Source organism: Sturnira hondurensis, unplaced genomic scaffold (genome assembly GCF_014824575.4).
Source record: "Sturnira hondurensis isolate 20B ecotype Veracruz unplaced genomic scaffold, ASM1482457v3 Scaffold0017436, whole genome shotgun sequence".
Lineage (NCBI taxonomy): Eukaryota > Metazoa > Chordata > Mammalia > Chiroptera > Phyllostomidae > Sturnira > Sturnira hondurensis.
In genome coordinates, this window is record NW_028090067.1 from 1,939,631 (window position 1) to 1,960,885 (window position 21,255).

The 21,255-nt window shown below is 40.7% G+C and overlaps 1 protein-coding gene and 1 long non-coding RNA gene across 2 annotated transcripts in view; both read left to right on the forward strand.

The window, feature by feature from the left end:
- The window catches only part of LOC119002429 (antigen WC1.1-like), a 39,929-nt gene extending 22,330 nt beyond the window's left edge, over positions 1 to 17,599 (forward strand). Inside the window, exons 8-15 of the mRNA XM_037068350.1 lie at positions 6,328 to 6,369; positions 6,459 to 6,776; positions 7,226 to 7,258; positions 7,844 to 7,981; positions 8,377 to 8,472; positions 9,338 to 9,472; positions 17,169 to 17,246; positions 17,478 to 17,599. Of these exons, the coding sequence (XP_036924245.1) occupies positions 6,328 to 6,369; positions 6,459 to 6,776; positions 7,226 to 7,258; positions 7,844 to 7,981; positions 8,377 to 8,472; positions 9,338 to 9,472; positions 17,169 to 17,246; positions 17,478 to 17,599 (962 nt within the window). The remainder of the gene's footprint in view (positions 1 to 6,327; positions 6,370 to 6,458; positions 6,777 to 7,225; positions 7,259 to 7,843; positions 7,982 to 8,376; positions 8,473 to 9,337; positions 9,473 to 17,168; positions 17,247 to 17,477) is intronic.
- An 836-nt stretch (positions 17,600 to 18,435) lies between these two features.
- LOC119002221 (uncharacterized) lies at positions 18,436 to 20,085 on the forward strand. Its single transcript, XR_005069709.1, has 2 exons — positions 18,436 to 18,569; positions 19,819 to 20,085. It is a non-coding gene; the product is annotated as an uncharacterized LOC119002221 (long non-coding RNA).
- Positions 20,086 to 21,255: the final 1,170 nt, after the last annotated feature.

Below are 21,255 nucleotides of genomic sequence, written 5' to 3' on the forward strand. Positions count from 1 at the left end.
CCCACCATCAGCGGCCTTAGTCCAAATCGTAGGCCAGCTCTTCTTCTTGGGCAGCATATTCTAAACACACTCACCTTGTCAACGTCTTCAGTTGTTCAGTTATGCCCTCTTCCTCAGCANACAGCATGTTGCTAGTCTACTTTTGAATTCATGGACACAATCTCTAATGAGCATTCCACACTGCCCTGAAGTTCTTCTGTACTTCTCCAATATGTGTACTTGCCCTGTCTTTAAAATTATATTTTACATATGAAGTGTTCTCCTCATACTTCAAAATGGGGAAAAGGGGGATGACTGTAATTGAACAATAGAAGAATATTAAGAAAAACCTGATTCCTACTGTCCATTCTCAAGACCACAATCTTGCGTCTTAACTCACTGACAAATTAGAATAGAAACAGCTCCTCATCTTCCTTTCAACACATTTACCAACTTGTGATCTGTGCACAGCCTTTCTACTTGGTCCCACCATCAGCGGCCTTAGTCCAAATCGTAGGCCAGCTCTTCTTCTTGGGCAGCATATTCTAAACACACTCACCTTGTCAACGTCTTCAGTTGTTCAGTTATGCCCTCTTCCTCAGCACCATCAACTTCTCCCAGTCTCTTGGTATGGCCTCAAGTGTCTCACATTATAAAAAATACCTGAAAAACAACCTAGATTCTTCCTCAGCCTAGATTCTCTCCCTGCCTACTACCCCATCCTTATTTTCTCTGCTCCACAGCCCTGTTCTCAAAAGTATGGTCATTAATGACTCACTGTATCCACACTTCTGTGTCTTACACTATTCCTACATTATCCATTTAAGTTTTAGGCTCCACCATTTCTCAGAATCAGTCAGAAAATAAAATATAACAAACCTTTTTGTCTTCATTATTCTTGACCTTTCAGCGACTTTCAACAGGTTGACTTCGCTTTCCTTTTTTTTTTTTTTTTTTTGCCTTCTAATGATCTCTTTATCTCACTGATTGTTCTCCTTATTTTTCCTCATTGATTGTTGCTCTTATTCTTACAGAGTTGGAGGTCCTGTCTTCAGCCTCTGAGATTTTAGATACTCTTAGGGCTCAGTATCACACACTTTCCTCTTTGTTTCTTCCTGGACTCCCTTCCTAAGGCCCATCACCTAAATAACTTCTATCTACTGACAGCAAACTCCACAGCTGTTCTTTGTCATTAACTCCAAACCCATTTTCTGTTGCTACCTGATATCTCCACTGAATATTAATAGGCCATTCAAATTTATTCCAAAGCAGGATTTTTAATTTAATCTTTATTTTAGTTTTCCTGTCACCATTTAGTCCCTTTATACCCCCACCCTCCCATCAATCACCATACTGTTGTCTATATCCATGAGCTCTTTTTTTGTTCGCTCAATCCTTCACCTCCTACTTCCCCTCACTTAGCTACTACAAAGCAGGATATTTTATTCTGCCTACTCAATCCCTGTACCTAAATCTTTCCTCCCTACTATATTTCTCATTGCAGTTACTGTCACTACCATTACTTAAGCTCAATAGATAGGAGAGAATCTTTACTTCTTTCACTTCCCTTCCCCTCTACTCCAATATAACAGCAAATTCTGTTGGCTCTCTCTTTGGGTCTATCCTTAACCTTCTGTTCTTTCTATTTTCATCATCATCTTAGTCCAGAAAAGAACCTCTTGCCTGGATTAGCCAACAGTTGCTTGTGGTCACCTAGGTTCATTCTTTCTCTTCCATAATATATTTTTTTCTCTGTCAGCCAGAGACAAGTTTTAAAATTTAGTTTGTATATATTTTCTCTTTTTTTACTCTTCATTTCTTGTCCTTTCTTTTTTAAAGCCACCAGTAGCTTTCTAAGGAGCTTAAGATGAAACTCAGATTTCTTACACTGGTCGACGAAGCCATATATGTTCCTTCCCCTACCCACCACTCAGTCCTCCTCTCCTATCACTCTTCCGCTCAGCACGTGTGTATATTGCCTCTCTTTGTATTCATGAAATAAGAGGCCAGGGGAAGTAAGGGAAGGCAGACTGGCCATCCCTTAATTTGTATTCTTTTACCAGACCAATGGTATTATTCACCTTATGCCCTTAAGTCGTTTTTTTTATCTGTTTGGCTTCCCGGTCAACTTCTTATCATTCAGTTCTCACTTTAAGTATTATTTCCTTGGTGAGGCCCCTCACCAATTTAAATGATATTACTCTCCCAAAATTCCTTATGATATATCTCTGACATTCATGTTTATTATCCCTAAACACACGGATTGCTTTTCTCAGTATCTCTCCTGCATGGTTTCCATTCCTCTGCCCAACCAATTTTATATTTCATAGCATATTTTATGGTTCTCATAGTACTCCTTACTGTGTGAAATCATCATTTATTCATTTTTATGTTTATTATACATCTATCATATTAATTTGATAATCCCATAGGATCTAGGATGTGCTTGGCTTTCGTATTCTCCACTCTATGTCCAGTGCTGTAACAGTATGTGGCGTGCAGTAGACAGTCAAATAGGGGTTCTGAATAAATTAATAACCTGTGCGTGTAGTCAAAATTAAAAATATTTTCATGAAGGTATAACCTAAACTAATTGAAAGGTTTTTAAACTCGGAAGTAAATTGATCAATTTTGCATTTAAAAAAAACATCTTTTGGCCCTAGTGGGGTAGCTCAGGTTGTTAGAGCATCATCCAATACACTAAGGTTACAGGTTCAATCCCCAGTCAGGGCACATCCAAGAATCAACTAGTGAATGCTGTAATCAGTAGAACACCAAGTTGATCTCTATCTCTCTCTCTCTCTCTCTCTCTCTCTCTCTCTCTCTTTCTCTCTCAGCAATAAATAAAAATAAAAAATCGTTTGAGTACAAGATAAATGAAGGATTATTGCAGGGGAAATGTACATGCACCGTGGTATAGTGGTGACTTAATATAGCTTGGAGGAGTTACAGCTGACTGCTAGAGATATGGCAGTGCCTTTCCTTAATATGGGAAACAGAACTTTATGGGAGGAAATCCACAGGCTCAATTTGGGTATGTTAAATTCAAAGAATAAGAATACTCAGGTACAGGCAGCTGTCATTAGGCAACTTGAATTTAGGAAGAAAATCTGGGTGGGAGATACAAATTTGGATGTTGTCATAGAGATGCTTACATCAGAATGGATGATATCATAGGAAAATAAATATTCCTAGGACAGAATCCAAGGAACATTAACATTTAAAAACTGGGCAGGGCATTCTGTTTCAAGGAAAAGGGAATACTCTTATGTGTTAAATACTACTAAGATACTAAGTAAATGAGAACTGAAGTGTGCCCATTAAATTCATTGTATGCCATTCATTGTCCTAACTAGACCTCTTTTTAGAGTGGAGTGTTGGGCAGAGGGTGGAAACCAGAAATAAAAATATCAAAGGATAGGGTGATGGGGAAAATGCACACAACGCTTTTGAGAAACCATGAAAGGTGCAAGAATCAACTAGTGAATGAAAGGTGGAAAGTTGGAATTAAGGTGCTGGAATGTTGTATCCAATGCTGGAAATAAATTTCTTTTCATTACTAAGGTGATTAATGTGTTGACCCATAGTAGCATGAACTGCCTTTAGAAGTGATGCTAGCACATTTCACTGTCTAGGTGCATGTGTTCCATTTGCAAACACAACTGGAAACCACATTACAGGGAGTCTGTAATTAGGTTAATTAGCAGAAATACCAGAGTAGATGTAGCCTGGTTATTGGCCTCACACTGTGGAGGACTTCCCATGCAAAAGGAGGGGACTCACCATGAGCTCCTCAAGGGGGCGGGGCCCTGACAAGATGGATGGAGGTTACCAGGAGGCAGGTTTTGGTTTATTCTAAGCGCAAGTATCGCAAGAGACTCTTGCCACTCTGATATGGTCGCCCAGGGAGTGAACACTGTTATACATAAAAGACACTGGAGGCAAGCAGATTGGCCTGCCAGCCTTTCCTTATATCCCCTTTGGCTTGTCTCTGTCTCTTCACCGAATCAGCTGCACTTGCTCCTGTTGGGTCTGCACCAGGCTTGGCACTAGGGAATTTGTGTTCTTCCTACTAGTTTAAGATTAGAAAAAGGCCAATTCCTTTCTCTTTCATTTAAATTACAAAAACAATGCTTCCTTGCTGTAAGCAGGAAAGACATAAGATATAAAAGGAGAATCCTATCCCATGACTCCTTGTTCATTCATATCCTCCTGACACAAACAAGATTAATGGACTAGTAAGTACCATTTTCTTAGTTCATCCATTTTCACTAAAGCGTTTCCAAATTCATGCCCAGAAAAGAATTTATGTGGATGGTGTTTTAGTATTGGTTTTTACAAAGTTGAGATTCAACCATATATATTATTGTTAAATTGGATTTTTTAATAATTTATTTATTTTTGGTAGCTGTTCCATTACCATTTATCCTTCTCATATCCTGTTCCACCTCCACCTAACCTCCTCTCCCCCTCAGTCACCACACTGTCCTCCAGGTAGAGGTAATTCATTTAAATAATGGCAATTATTTATTCACATGAAGTCGGTACTACAGTTCTTGTAAACATTTGCTTATTTATTGGAAGTCCAATTATTTTCAATTTTTCCCTATCCAAATAATCTTCTGATAGATATTATCATAGTGTATCTCTACAAACTAGTGAGTTTATTGCAATAGGATTACTCCCAATATTTATATTATTAGATCAAAGGATAAGGAGGTATGTGCACACACACAAATCTTAGATATGGTCAAATTACTTTCTCAGGTTAATTATTTTGAATTGTCTTCTTCGTAACTAGATAGAAGATGCTGAGATTTTTCGACAACTTGATTCTTAAGCCAAACCGCATAGGCACTCCAGAATCAATAAGCTTACAAAGCCCACAAGTCTCATTCTACTTGAAGTTTGAATAAGGGTAACAGTTACTTTGCTTCTCTTTCTTTCTCCTCCTTCCCTTCTCCTTCTTTCCTTCCCTCTCTTCTTTCCGTCTCTCCCTTCCTTCTTTTGCATTTTCACAGTGTTTTCTCTTCCCTCAACACTTTTTCCCATCTCATGGTTTGTTCCCGCCCCTCCACCACACTATACCCCATTCAGGTAGTGTGGACAATAAGGACAATATGATGCCAGTTGCCTGAAATCCACACCAGTGAGAAATAGATATTTTATAGGCAGAGTCTCACTCCCTTCCTTGCTTCTCTTTCTTCATTTTTGTCTTCTTACTCTTGTGAAAGACTGAAGAAATATTAAACGATAAGACCTTACAGTAATGGTAATTTTCATCAGTTGAACACAATAAATAAGAGGTAGTGAGGTTTTCAATCCTGAAGTCACAACCACCTCAGAAAGGTCCTGCCATTATTTTCAGAGATGTTCTCTGCATAGGACAGGAGGTTTGACAGGATGAGATGGAAAGATAATATCTTCTCTGACATTTTATGGCAAGTACTGTGTATACTTCTGTTTTCTTGTGTTGTTCTGAATTTGTGTCTATTTTCTTTGGTTTCAATTCTTACGTGTGTTTTGTTTTGAATCTCTGTGTCTTCTTAATGTAGTTTTTTTTAGTATTTTTATTTGAGTCTTATAGAGACACTTCTGTCTAACTAACTAACTAGTAATCTATCTTTCTCTAATTCTACTTGTTCTAGTTCTTTAAAAAAAAGTGTCCTGACCCTATAGTCATCTTTTTGGCTTGTCCATTTTTCACATTGAAAAAATTATAAGGAAAGTTTACAATTTGTTGTATAATTTCCCTTTGAAAAGTATAAGTGCAATATTGAATACAAATCACTTCTATGATTTTAGACTTATTTGTTTTTAACATTCACTATTTATTACCACATGTCATTAATGTTAATTTCTTGCTAATCAGCAAGATTTAAAAGAATTTTATTTCACTGGATTTTATTCATTGATTCATTCACTCAATAAATGTTCATCAAGCTCCTATACATAGCATTTACAGGAGATTCTCAATGTATACTTGTTGAATAAATGTGTACAATGTGCAACACATTGTCTTAATAGCAGAAACACAGAAGTGAAAAGATATGCAAGGCCCTTATTTAGGGACACTTTCATTCGGGGGTGTATATGTGTGTCTTTGTATTTGTATTTGTAGTGGAATGGAGAGAGTGATAAACAAGTAAATAATAAAAGTAATTTATTCTGGTGCTAGAGGCTAAGATCCAGTGAATGTCTCAATAACCCAGGCCATTAGATTAATTATGAGGCCTGTGTTTTCCCTTGTCACTGGACTGAGTCAAGGACCCTAAACAACCTGGTTGTGAGGCAAGACCACGCCCAGCCATCCCTGACCCAGTGCTTCCCCATTGTCTGCTTCTGCAGGAATGAGATTCAAGAGCTGTCCCACTGCTGGCCCCTGCACAGGTACATCAGCCCCTCCCACCTCCCCTGTGGGCTCCCAGGGCTCCTTCTCTCCCACCAGGGGTGGTAACAAGGTACTGCCACCTTGTCAGTCAGAGACAAGCTCCAACTGAGGGATGGAGACACTGAGTGCTCGGGGCGAGTGGAGGTTTGGCACAGTGGCTCCTGGGGCACAGTGTGTGATGACTCCTGGAGCCTGGCAGAGGCTGAGGTGGTGTGTCAGCAGCTGGGCTGTGGCTCTGCCCTGGAAGCCCTGCAGGAGGCAGCGTTTGGCCCAGGAAAAGGGCTCATCTGGCTGGATGAGGTGCAGTGCAGGGGCAGAGAGTCCTCCCTGTGGGCCTGTGCTGCGGAGCCCTGGGGGCAGAGTGACTGCAAGCATGAGGAGGACGCTGGAGTGAGGTGCTCTGGGAGTTAGAGGTCAGGGCTTTGAGCTATGATTGAAGGAGAAATGACTTTGTACCCAAAAGTACTTCTTCAATTAACCTGCTATTCTGTGCTCTGGCTGCAGGAGAGACTATTGCCTGATCTGTGATAGAAAAGACACCCATATATATTAGGGGCCTGAACAATGGAATNGGAGGACGCTGGAGTGAGGTGCTCTGGTGAGTGGTGGAGAGTGGGTTGGGCTCTGGTTGAGCTGGAGCAGGGGTGGGAGAATGGGCTGGACTGGGGTAAGATGGGCAGTTGGTATTAAGGAATATCTAGGGGCTGTAGGCCTGAATTGGGAAAAGGGGAGCTGGGAGGACTCAGCAGTGATATTGTGCTAACCAAAGGGAGATTTCAGGGCTTAGGTGAGACAAGTGGGTTACCCTGCATTCTGGCCAATTCCTGTGTTCCCAACTCCTGTCTTTCTCTCTAGGTAAAAGATCAATGTTACCAACCACTACAGCAGGTACAGTGCCATGATCCATGGATATGAGACCATGGTCAAATTCTTGGGAAATGTTCTGTAGGATCTCTGACAGAATTAGCCAACTGAGAAAAGAAAAGATCCTAAGAAGCAACTGGGTGGTGGGTAGTTATCAGGGTGTTTTCCTTGGACAAACTTCCCCTTCTTAGGTTCACCGTGCCAGAAGTTTCTCACACACTCAGGCCATGGGCACTGGTTCTTGTGTTGCAGAATCTGTTTTTCTTTACCTGCCCATGAGCCTTGCTCCTCAGCAGGTGACACCTATACCAAGATTGTTTGACGCTCTAGTCTGGTGATGCTCTAGAGAAGGGGCTGAAGCTGTGCCCTGACCCTCAGAGATTATTGTAGTTCCAGGGCTTCCTAATAACCCCCAGCACTCCATGGACCACACCAGAGTAGAGTTGAATTTATCTTAGAACATTGGCTGGTAGAGTGCCCTCTAGGGTCACAGTCAATCCCATTATGTTGGAAGCTGGGATGTCACTGTCCTGAGCTCTCTGGAAATATTGGTGTGAGATTCCCTATACCTATGTCCTTCTCCAAATCTTCTTGGCTTTGTTCTTTTAGGGAACAGATCTGGCCCAAGTTCTGTCCCTGGCATTTTCTTCCTGCCTGGGACCCTTTGCCTCATTCTAGGGGCCCTTCTCTTCCTGGTCCTCATCATCCTGGTGATTCAGCTGCACAGACGGAGAACAGAGCACAAAGGTGGGCTGCAGGGGGAACTGGATAACATGGAAAGTGTATGCAGGCAGGAAATGGGGCAGGAGTGCCAAGGGGAAAACTGGGCAAGGTATCTGTTCTTAGCCCTTAGTTTGCAAAATCCATCTGCCCCTCATTAGCCTCTAATGGCTGATTTTGGAGAGTGGGCTATTAGCTCTCATAATCATGGCTTTATATGTGAGATGAAAAAGTAGGAGCTGAGCTTTGGATCAGACAATGAAAGAAGGTGCAGACATGGTGCTTTGGGCATAAGACTAGGGGTGGGGCTTGGAAACTCTGAGGATTTTTCCACTTGTGAGCAGAGGAGACAATGAAGGATCAGCCTATTGGTTCATCGCTGCGTCAAGGGGTAATTTCTGACCTGCTGGTGGTTTTCTCAGGCTTATCCAGCTTTGAAGATGCTCTTGACAAGGCCATATATGAGGAGATTGATTATCTCGTAACACCAAAGAAAGAGGATTTTCTGAGCAGCCCAGGTGAGTGTCCCTGCCTTGTTCTCCTGGGACCTCCACTTCTCAGTCATCCACTGACTGTGAGCCATGTCTTCTTAGCATCTGCGGACCCCACATGTACCCCAGGCTCACAGAGGCAAGAGGGGCCTGTTCACAGCCCCTGTGACCTCCTAGCCTTCCCTTGACACCACGAGAGCCATGCTAACCCATCATTTCTTCTGGCCTTACTGTGGAGCCTCTGGATGCAGGAAGGATTGTTCTGTTTGTTTTTGCGATGTTTTTCTCCACTGCAGAGTTCCTGTCAGATGACTCAGTAACAAAACTGCCATATTACACCAGGGATGGTGAGTAGAATAGTGACTATAAATCTGTTCCAGGTAGGAGAGGTGGATATCTGCCCTGGCTGGGCACTGGGGGCAAGGGAACTTCCCCAGAGATGAGAGCCGGGGGGAATAGTCTCCCTCTGACTGAGATGAGAGGGTTTCCTTGTCTCACTGGGCTCCAGTCTCTCTCTTCTCTGGCAGCCCTGCGATGCCTCTTGCTGGGGCCAAGCTCTCAGCATCCAGAACCACCCTCATTCAGTCACAAGAGCACAAATTGTTTTTAAAAGTAACATCTGGAAAGTATAACCTGATAAAATATTTTAGTAATGGCCCATGGTATAAGAGTTACTTTGAAAAATATTGAGCTATTTGGATCATTTTCCCGTTTATTGGCATACAGAAATGAAATAGATGGCCGGGGAAAGACCTGTTAAAGCATGAGGTGAATGGTGCCCCTGTTTAGCAGCCATTAGAATCTGTGGGTCAGAAAGGACTGCAGGTTCAACTCAACAAACCCATTTACTATGGCTTTACTGGACCCCCTTGTCTGCCCATAGAAGCTCCAGCCCAGAGGACTGACGCCTTGCGTGAGGGTTACAAAAATGCAGAAGTGGCACCAGTGCCAAAGTCTCCTTCTGCCTCTCAGATGGGTGAATGGGAAGTGCCCCCAAAGAAGAGTGGGGTGAGAGATTTTCAGCCAGGTGAGTGGGACAAATAGATCCCTGTCCTATTTTGTCTCTGGCCTAAACAGGATGAACTTGAACTTCTTAAAGCCCATTCTTCTTCTACATTCTAATGTGGATGACTACATATGTTTGATGGCATCACTTAGACCCCGTGCCATCCTCCCATGCTTTTAGATTCCTGGAGAGCGAGGATGCACTCTGCAGTTTTGGTAGCTGTTTTTCCATAACTTTGTCCTTTTTTCTTTTAAATATTTTATTGTTTATGTTATTATAGTTGTTCTAATTTTCCCACTTTGCCCTTCTCCACCCAGCCTACCCCTCATTCCCACAGTCAATCCCCACCCCATTGTTCATGTCCATGGGTCATTCATATATGTGCATTGACTAGTCCCTTCACCTTCTTTCAACCAATCCCCTTCTCCACCCTCCCCTCTCACAGCTGTCAGTCTGTTGCATGCTTTCAATGTCTCTGCCTCTACTTTGCATGTTAGTTTCTGCTTTTAATTAGGCTCTGCTTATAAGTGACATCATATGGTATTTGTCTGTCATTGACTGGCTTGTTTCACTTAGCATAATAGTCTCCAGGTCCATCCATATTGTTGCAAATGGTAGAATTCTTTCTTTTTTACTGTTGCATAGTATTTCATTGTGTAAATGGACCTCTTGTGCAAGCCCCAACCAGTGTCTACACTCACAACACAGGCATATGTCCTGACCAGGAAACCCATGACCTTTCAGTTGGCACGATGATGCCCAACTAACTGAGCCTCACTGGGCAGGGCAGTTATCAAATCCTTCTAAATTCAGACTTTCTTCTCCATCACTTCCTCTTAATTCTTCACTTCCTCTCCATTTGTCATTTCTTGTCTAATTATAAATCACTCTAAGCAAATTACATCAACTCATCTCTCTCCATTGGAAGTTGATGGAGGACAAATTGGCACTGTGCCAGACCTGCAACTAAGTGGACAAGAAAGCAAAAAATAGAAGACCTAGACAGAGACGATCCAGAAGGAGTATAGACAGAAGAATCAGGAACTTTTGTTTATGAGTTTTACATATTTAAAGATATGGTATAATCATCAAAATCCATACAAGGTACAATACATATGAGAGCAGTAGCACTAAACATGGGAATAATCAAAACATGTTGTTGCAAAGTCCTTATACTTTACCTGATGTAGTACAGTATTTCCTCTGACAAGACTGTGATAGAATAATGGTGCATATTCTAATTTCTAGAGGAACCACTAAAAATTGGAACCTCTAAAAAGCCAGTAGAAGAATTAAACCAGAATATTACATATGTTCAGTTAAATAAAAAGAAGGCAGGAAAAGATGAGCAAAAGAGAGAAAAAGAGTAAATAGAAAATAGAGAGCAAAATGGCATTGCTAAACCTGACCATTTTATAATTATATTAGATGGAAATGAACCAAATAGTCCGATTAAAAGGCATAGGTTGATTACTGCACATTAGTCAGAGCAGCTAAAATGAAGAATAGCAATCACAACAAATACTGATGAAGATGCAGAGAAACTGGCTCTCTCATACATTGTTGGTGGGTACACCAACTTTGGCAGTGTCTTCAAACTAAACATGCACTTACCGTATGAGGCAGCATTACATTGGACATTTAACCCAGAGAATAAAAATTTATGTTCATGCAAAGCCTTTACACAAATGTTCTAAGCAATTTTATTTGTAATAACAAAATATTGGAAACAGCCCAATGCCTTTAAGGGGCCATGGTTGAACTGTGTGATACATCCTCACAGAAGAACACACTTCTGCAATAAAAAGGAATGGACTACTGATACATACAACAACCTGAATGGGCTTACATACAACAACCTGAATGGGCTTAAAAGAATATTATGTTCAGTGAAAAAAGTTGCAGGATGTTACATCCAAAGGTTATATGATTCTATTTATATAACATTAGAAAATGACAAAACTATATAGATGGAGAATAGAATAACAGTTACCAGGTGATTGCTCGGTACTGAAGTGTAATACTAAACTTCCCTCTTGTTTAGATCTACAAATACACATAATCATTTTTTTACATCTTTGCTTGTTTCTTCCACACTTACTGCTTCCAAAGTGATGAGTAGTTTTCCTATGTTATTTACACAATCTTTTACATATTTCAATGGATGTGAGCTTTTTATGTTAACTTTTGAACACCCTCAAATAACCACCTCCTTTGTAGTGATTCAGAAACCAAAATTAACTCTCTACTTAACATGCTCATTTCTCTGTAGTCCCTCTGCTCTTTTTACTCTGGTTCACAACACATAATCTTCACAGCCTCTTGTGAAAAGTGCTAAGCATTTATTTCTGTATGCTTCTTTTCTTGAGTGATGGAGAGTAGAAGTGCAAGAATGTTACCGTGCGGATCTTCACTTTATTTCTCTTGCTCTAATTTGGATATTGATTTGGATTTATAAATCATATTCCTGAGGTTATATCTAAACAGAAAAAAATACGTTCCCCAACTGTTCCAGATCCATCTACCTGACTCTGGCCCAGAGCTGACTCTGGGACTAATGGGTTGATATGCACTAGATCAGAGGAGATAGTGACAGGAAAGTAGTCCTCACACAAAGTTTGGTGCAAAGTCTTTCTCTCAAACCCTCTTTAGAGCAAGAGGGTCTTCAGCATCTCAAAGACAGGGTTTCTCTTTGCTTTATGCTGCCATTCAGAGTCTGAGTCTGTCTTAGTAAAGAGGTTTTAATTCTCTTTCAATCTTATTTCCTCTCAATGGGAGCTTAGTCTTCTTTAACTGGGAAATACATTTAATATTGTGTAGTTAGGACGATTATTGCAGGATTAAAACTCAGACTGTGTCCAGGCAATTACTGCCACTTAGAGAGATCCAGTCAAACTTTTCTGGCAGGATATACAAAAAGGAAAAAGTGATGTGCAATGAATTGGCCATGGTACTCATTTGATGATTGAACGAAGCCAGAAATTCTAAAAGTGTATTGTTGGTTAGCTAGAGTGAAGTTGCTGTGTTGGTCCCTTGTGTTTGAATAATGTGGCACACAGGGACAGAACCCACCTTAGTTTTACCATGTCTGGAAAAGGGAATTGTGATAACAAGAGCCAGAGAGCATTCAGTCAAGTCATGAACCTATTAAAAGTGGTAGTAAAAGCAAAAACATATATTCTCTGCAGTGAGAAATATATTCACTTTTTAAATAAGTTATTTGGGGAGTACAAAACAAATAATATATAAATATTCCTCAGCAGGACCCTATTTCATTTAATATTCGTTGATTACACTAAACCAATTTAACATATTGAACTGACATGATTAAAGTGACAACTTATTTAAAATTGGGAGAGATAAGTGAAAATAAATTAAAGGCTCATGAGTAAAAAAAGGTCATTTCAGAAAGGAAAAACATGTACAAATCACAGAGTTTCAAAAGACCCTAATGGTTTAGGAAATGCTGAGCAGTTCAGTATTGCTTGTTCCTAAAACAACTGTAAGGAACTAGCTAATGGCACTGAAGAAGAGAGTTCCAAATGTGGAGAGCTTCAAAGGTTATGGGTTTTGAGCTTTCTAATGTAGTGTACTATTTCCCAAATTTTGATTTCAGGTAGTATATGGGGAGTTTTGGAAAAAATAAATGTAAATATAGTTTATGAAGTTCAGAAAAATTTCTATGATAGATATTTTTGGTAGTAATATATGAGGTCTGTGCAGTAACTATTCAACTACGTAATATGGAAAAGGGACATTGATTGAATAAGATACAAGCAACACTGTACTTTGGACAATGTTGCCTCAGTCCCCGTCAAAGTAGGCACCTTGGGACCTCACACAGTTCACCCAATTGCCAACAGCGGCCCTGTCATATTTTTCTGAATCTCATTGAAGGTCTGGAATCTCTTCCCTTTCAAAGATGATTTTAGTTTTGGGAAAAGCCCAGAGCTGCTGGGCACCATATCTGGGCTGTAGGGGAGCTGAGTCACTTGGGTGATTTGATGTTTCACGAAAAAACTGCATCAGATGTGATGCGTGAGTGGGCGCGTTGTCATGATGAAGCCTCCAATATTCAGTTGCCCATAGCTGCAGGCTTCACAATCATGAGAATAGTTTCCATGGTAGTGGTTTTTTGGCAGGAGAAATACATTGTTTGACATGCCTGACCCTCTCCTCCCAGCTTTCTCTTTCTTTTGGTTCTGCTCTAGTAAACATGTAAGGATGATGTGGGATGGGAAGAGTACAATGTAAATACCCATAAGTGGGTTTATTTGGTGGTGTATTGATATTTGTTTTCACAATATTGAAATTATATCATACATATCATCCTTATATTGGCTTTTATCACTTCCTATATCATGGATGTCCCTCCAGGTAAGTCATCTGTGAAACAACAGCAAACACCTTATTCATAACAGACTAGTACTACAGTTTGTGCAACTATTTGCCTACTTGTTGGTAGTAACATTGATTTCCATTTTTCCAATCTACACAAAAGTTTGTAATACACTATTTGTATATAATCTCTATGTACTGGTGAATGTATTTTACCTTCTTTCACTCTCTCTCTCTCTCACACATGCACATACACAGCCCATTCAGGTAGGCCTTGAACAACACACTAGGAGTTGCCTGAAATTCACTGCTGGGGAGAATATGGCAATAGATATATCATAGGCAGAACTTGTTCCTTTCCTTGACTCTTTTCTCATCTCTTTGTTTTTCCCTATTGAAAACCAAACATACAGGGTTGGGCAAAAGTAGGTTTATTGCTCTAATACAAATAAATCATAAAGTAATTAATTTTAAAAAACTAGCATAAACTTATATACTCACAACTGTATGTAAACCAACTTTTGCCTACCTTGTATGTTCGACTTTATACTGATTATATTTTTCCTACTCAAGCATCATGAATTGGGAGGTAGTGAAGTCTCTGACCGTGAAAGTGAGCAGCCAGCCCACAGAGAATTCCTGCCATCGTTCTCTGAGGCATTCTCTGCATAGGGTAGAGGTTGGATAGAATGATGTGGAGAGGATATACAGATTTTGATATTTTGTAAGTGTCATGTACATTTCTGTTTTGTGTTTATGTATATGTCCTTGTTGTATTTTTACCCTTTTATCTCTGTGTCCTCTCGATGTAATTTTTATTACTGCATGTTTATGCAGACATTTCTATTAATAGCTCAATATTGTTCACCTATCTTTCTCTGAATTCTACTTGTTCTATTCTGAGTATTACCTTTTTTAGCAGTTTCCTCTTACTATTGTAATTTTTGCTTGCCCACATGTCATACTGAATAACGGATGAGTAGTTTAGAACTAATATTATAGTTCTCCACTACAAATTATGTAAGTGCAATATTGAATATAAATCAATTCTGTGTTTATTAACTAATTATTTTAATATACACTATTTTTTTTACCACAAAGCACTATCACTAATTTGTATTTCCTTTATATTCTTACTGAGGTATGAGAATATAAAAGAATTACATTTCACTGGATTTTATTCATCTACTCATTTATTCAATAAATATTTGTCAAGCATTTATACGGAGTATTTATAGGAGATTCTCAATGTATACTTGTTGAATGAATGCGTACAATGTGCCAGGTGTTGTCTTGATAGCAGAAACACAGAGGTGAATAAGATACTCAAGGTCCTTACTCTAGGGAGCTTTCATTCAAGTGTATGTGTGTGAGTGTCTGTGTTTCTGTTTGTAGTGGAATGGAGAGAGTGATAAACAAGTAAATAGTAAAAGTAATTTATTCTGGTGCTAGAGGCTAAGATCCAGTGAATGTCTCAGTAACTCAGGCCATTAGATTAATTATGAGGCCTGTGTTTTCCCTTGTCACTGGACTGAGTCAAGGACCCTAAACAACCTGGTTGTGAGGCAAGACCACACCCAGGTGTCCCTGACCCAGTGCTTCCCCATTGTCTGCTTCTGCAGGAATGAGATTCAAGAGCTGTCCCACTGCTGGCCCCTGCACAGGTACATCAGCCCCTCCCACCTCCCCTGTGGGCTCCCAGGGCTCCTTCTCTCCCACCAGGGGTGGTAACAAGGTACTGCCACCTTGTCAGACAGAGACAAGCTCCAACTGAGGGATAGAGACACTGAGTGCTCGGGGCGAGTGGAGGTTTGGCACAGTGGCTCCTGGGGCACAGTGTGTGATGACTCCTGAAGCCTGGCAGAGGCTGAGGTGGTGTGTCAGCAGCTGGGCTGTGGCTCTGCCCTGGAAGCCCTGCAGGAGGCAGCGTTTGGCCCAGGAAAAGGGCACATCTGGCTGGATGAGGTGCAGTGCAGGGGCAGAGAGTCCTCCCTGTGGGCCTGTGCTCCAGAGCCCTGGAAGCAGAGCAACGGCCAGCACAAGGAGGATGCTGGAGTGAGGTGCTCTGGGAGTTAGAGGTCAGGGCTTTGAGCTATGATTGAAGGAGAAATGACTTTGTACCCAAAAGTACTTCTTCAATTAACCTGCTATTCTGTGCTCTGGCTGCAGGAGAGACTATTGCCTGATCTGTGATAGAAAAGACACCCATATATATTAGGGGCCTGAACAATGGAATTAACATATTTCTGACAAAAATCAATCATGTCAGTATAGGAAAGCCCTATTGATCAGGTATTAATAATCCTACAAAGTTGTGGGAGCTATGATTCTCCAAAGTTTTACCAGCTAACATTTTGTAAAAATTCCTTAAAACCAGGTTCAGTTTGGGTTGACAAAGCTCAGGGCAGGACCTGGGTTGATCACATCTTGGGGTTCAGGCAGACCCACTGTATGTGAGTGGTGATTTCATGGTCTTGAGGACCCAGGAGATAACCAGGATAAAGACGTGTTCTCCTGGATTTATCAACCTCTCTAAAACCGCATGCACAACCCACTTCTCTCCTCTGGCACCAGACCAGATCAGCTCATCTCTGGCATCTCCTCCTTACTGAGATCCTCTGTAGCATACTGGGGGCTCTTTTTTTTTTTCTGGCCCTTACCATCCTGGGGATTCAGCTACACAGATAGAGAGCAGAGCACCACAGTGGGCCATAGGGATGCTAAGTGATCTGGAAAGTAGTGGGAAGGGTATTGAACTGGTCAGTTGTGGTATAAAGAAAAGTGCACAAGTGCCCTGGCTGGTGTAGCTCAGTGGATTGAGTGTGGGCCTGCGAACCACACGATCGCTGTTTGATTCCCAGTCAGGGCACATGCCTGGGTTGCAGGCCAGTTCCCAGCAGGGGACTCATGAGAAGCAACTGTACATTGATAGTTCTCTCCTTCTCTCCTTCCCTTCCCCTCTAAAGATAAATAAATAAAATATTTTTAAAAAGAAAAGTGCACAAGTATTGATCTTCTTCCCATTATCTGGCAAAGCTCCCCTTTCTCTTCAACAGACTTCAAAATTTGAAAGGATTGAATCCTTTATCCTGGGTTGAATATAAAACTGCTCAATAATGTAGGCTTCCTTTTAAAAAAATTATGACCTCCTATGTGAATAGTGCCCACGGAATTCAGCATAGGGTCAAAATCAGAGTTGGGAAACCTAGATCCGTCCCAAAGGGGCACAGGGCTAAGAAGGGACCTTGATAGCCCACGGGGGCGGGTTTCAAAGATGAGCATTGGAGAACACTGATGGCTTTGTCTCTTGGTAAAGTGAACATCTGCAGGGCGGTCTCTACACTCATGTCACTTTCCCCAGCTCTATCTGCTGTCAAAGGTGCTCCCGATGAGGTCATGTACCAGGAGATTGATTACCTGGTAAAACCAGAGAAGGAGGACTTGTTGGACAGCTCAGGTGGGTTCCATGCCTTCCTTTCTGTTCACGAGCTGGTCACTGGTTATCTTCAGCAAACACAGACCCAGCCACCAACTCAACCTCACACAATCAGCCTCCTGCTAACCCAGGAACTGAAAGACCTCTCTCTACAAGTCTGAAGTCTCAAGTTTCTTTTTGAACAATGACATTGGACCTCCTACTACAGAAAAACGTTTTACCATTTTTCCATAATGTTTTTCTCCTTATCAGGTGACCCATCTAATGACTCAGTGACTAAGCTGCTGTATTATACAGGGGGTGAGGAGGGGAGTGGAGACTCTGACTCTGCTCCAGATAGTAGTGACTGGTCTTCCCTTGGAAGACGGGGGTGAAAAGGAAAAATCCCTCTGAGGAGAATTCCTCTTATGATTAGGATGGAAAGAATCCCTTCTCTCCAGTTCACAGTTTTTTCCATCTGCCCACTCTGTGACCACAGAAAGAAAAGATCAGACTGAGTTTCTGTATCCACAGTTACTTCCATTCAGTTATAATGCATCTATTATTATTAGATTCAAAAGCCATTTATTAAAACACCTAAAACTGATCACCTTAAAAATTCTGTATCAAGAAAGAACATTGGGAAGTATGTTTGGATCCTGAGATAGTATATTTGGGCCATTTAGTGGATTATGTGTATATTAATCCAAAAAGTATTTTAGTAAACCCTGAAGTACATTGGAGTGCTTGGTGCCTATACTTATCAACCACCAGAAGCTCTTATTTATAAAGGACTTAGGAGAAGAACTTAAGAGTTCTGTATCTCCTACAGCTTCAGAAGGCACGTGGACAGCCCAGGTTTTCATAGTCCAAATTCATCCTCCATTATTCACTGATATGTGCATAATACATGTTACAACTCGGTACCATATGCTTGAAAATAGTACCTGAAATTCATAGCAAAATAACTTTTGTTAATGTTTTATGGTATAAGAGCCCATGTTAGAAAAAAATATTATTGACCTTGATATACTAGAATATTTAAAAGATTTTAAAAATGTCTGAGAATATTGAGATCAAACATATACCTTTGAGACAATAATGGAATATGGTATCTACATTTATTAGCTATTAGAATCTCTGCATTACAAGGGACTTAGGGCATCAACTTGTCTAATCCTATTCTGATATTTCACCTACATCCTTGTCTGTTTTCAGAGCCTCCAGGACAATATGTCAATGCCATAGGAGACGGTTATGATGATGTTAAAGAGTTACCTGTTGCTGAAATTCTTTCTTCCCCTGGCATGAGGGAGAATTTTTCTTTCCCAAAAGAGCGAGGTGATGTCTGGTATTCCCAAAGAGGTGAGTGGGCAGCTTGGTCTCCAGTAGCCTCACTTCCTTGTGATGGAGAAGATGAGTATGGACCAGTCAGTTTGTCTTTATTTGGATACTTAGATAAGATCAGCTCTTCTTTATCCCAGTATACTGTAGTCATTTCATGTCTTCTTTTTTTAAATTACTTTATTGTTGTTCAAGTACAGTTGTCTGCATTTACCCCCCACCACCCCCCTCCACCCCAGCCAAACTCACCTCCCTCCCTTGCTTACACCCTCCCCCTTGGTTTTGTCCATGTGTCCTTTGTAGTAGTTCCTGAAAATTCTTCTCCCCACTGACCTCTACCCACTCCCTTCTGGCTATTGTTAGATTGTTCTTAATTTCAATGTCTCTGGTTATATTTTGTTTGCTTTTTTCTTCTTTATCTCAATATATTGTAGCCATTTCACCTCTTCTGAGAGGAGAAACATACTGTGTGCATGTCCACCATCAATCGATGTAAACATCTCTACAAGTTGCAGTGGCTTTGTTCCCATTTTATACCTTAAGCTGAAGTATATGTTCTGACAATAATTATGGGTCTCCTTCAGATTGTGAGAAGGAATCTGGAAAGTTTTTTAATATCAATGTAAATTAAATTTCTGAACTACAAAAATTTGTTTTGGAAGAACCATGTAACCAAATGTTTTAAGTTGACATTGCCCACTATTAACACAGAATATGCAGTGGCCTAAATTGGAGTCATAACATCTCAGCACTGAAAGGAAACTAAGGCACAATTTCCTCTCAGTGTTTTAATTGACAAAAACCTCCATTCCCTAGGACTAGGCTTTCTGTTAATATGTGAGCGTGTGGCCCTGGGCAGCAGGGGGATCTGCTTGAGCTGCTCCCTTTGAGCATCCGACAGAGGACCCAGACTGTTCTCATGAAACTTTTAGGCAGGTTTGGTCTGTTACTGGGGTGTTGAGGCAAGGTCATCTGAGGTGCTCTTGAGAGGTCATTTCCTGCCTCCATTTCTTAAGATACCAAGTCACTGGCGTGGAAGAGAGCATTCATGTCTTTTTTATTCTCCTTCCACCTCCTTCCAAGTTCTGGAGACCAAGACAACACCGCACAGAGAAGCAGAATCAGTCTAAAGTCGCTCTGTCTAGCCTTTCACACAAGCTCTGGGCCCCCACACATATCTGGCAGCCACTTTGTACTAGTCTCCTTCCTCATAGGACTCTGTCTTGTCTTTTCGTCACCCCTGAAATCAGAATCCTCCTTACTGTTTCAGGCATCTCTCTGCAGTCTCCTAGCAAAGCTGTCAGCACCAGCGTGGAAGAGAAAGGATCCTGTCTGGTCCTGAGACAAGAAGACCCAGGGTACGATGATATTGAGCTTAGCACCATGTAGTGCCATTCTGGGAGCAAGTAACTCTTCAAAGAATCTTCTGTAACATTGTTTTTCAATAAATGAGAGCCCTGTCTTCTTCCTTACTGCAGAGTTTTTACCTGTACCTGTGATGAAAGGAAATTATCCATAATAAATACTCTGAGCTTCATAGATGAATGCTATTCTTTAAGTATCTAGGTATTTTCACCCATCTAATTATGTAAAATTCAGTCTAGAAACATCCTTCTTTCCTCAAATGAAATCTCGTTGAACAGTCAGTGTTGTCACCTCCCCTCAGACTGTGTTCTCACCTTCCTTTAGGATCAGAGAAGGTCACACTTCCCTCAACCAGCATAAAACTCAGAAATCTGGTCCTGAACTAGGTGCTTACTCTAGGAACATAAACTCAGAAACACATAACTGAATATTCCAAAATATTTCACCTCTCTAAAACCTAAAAGAGAGGCTCAAAGTGAAGGTTGGTAGGTAGAAGGGAAATGGTGGCAGCTCTTCTTATTTAGCTCAAAATTTTATGGAATATTAGTATTAAATACCTACTATATAACAATATATTTTACTCTGCCTTTTTTCTTTTCCAGTTTTTCCTCAACATCCCAAATCTCTCCCTTCTCCATCAAATTGTACATTTTATGGTTCATAAAACCATAATTGTTTTCTATTCTTTCTTAACGGTATCTCTTTTCCATTCTCTTCTCTCACTGTATTTGTGCAGACACCAAACAATTCTAACCTCCCAATTGCAAGAGCTTTTTAAGTGCCTCTATTTACTTTCAACTCTTCCCATCCCAAACGATTGTTACATATTTACTGGGGCTGAATAAAAGGAAAAAAAGAAAGGAGAGAAGAAAGACAGGCATGCCAAACAATGTAGTTCCCCTGCATAAAAATCACTACTGACTTATAATCAGTTATACCAAAATTTCCAAAACTCAGCTATCTTCCTACCAGCATAATGAATATTTCCATATCTATATTTTAACTGCATAACTATATAACCAAGATTTTCTTTACATTTGTTACCTTAAAAAGATAGTTAAATATTTTATTCAATCATAGAATATTACTACCAAAAATATCCAAAATAGAAATTTTTCTGAACTTCACAAACTATATGTACAAATGTACTTTTTAAAAACTTCCCATGTGCTACCTTAAATAAAAATTTGGGAAACAGCACACTACATTAGAAAGCTCAGAGACTTCCGGCCAAGATGGAGGCATAGGTGGAAACACGGTCCCTCCTCGCACAACCAACTTGACCCCGCCGCCACATACAGAGTCACAACCCAGAGACTGGGTTGCCCCACCCTGGTGAACA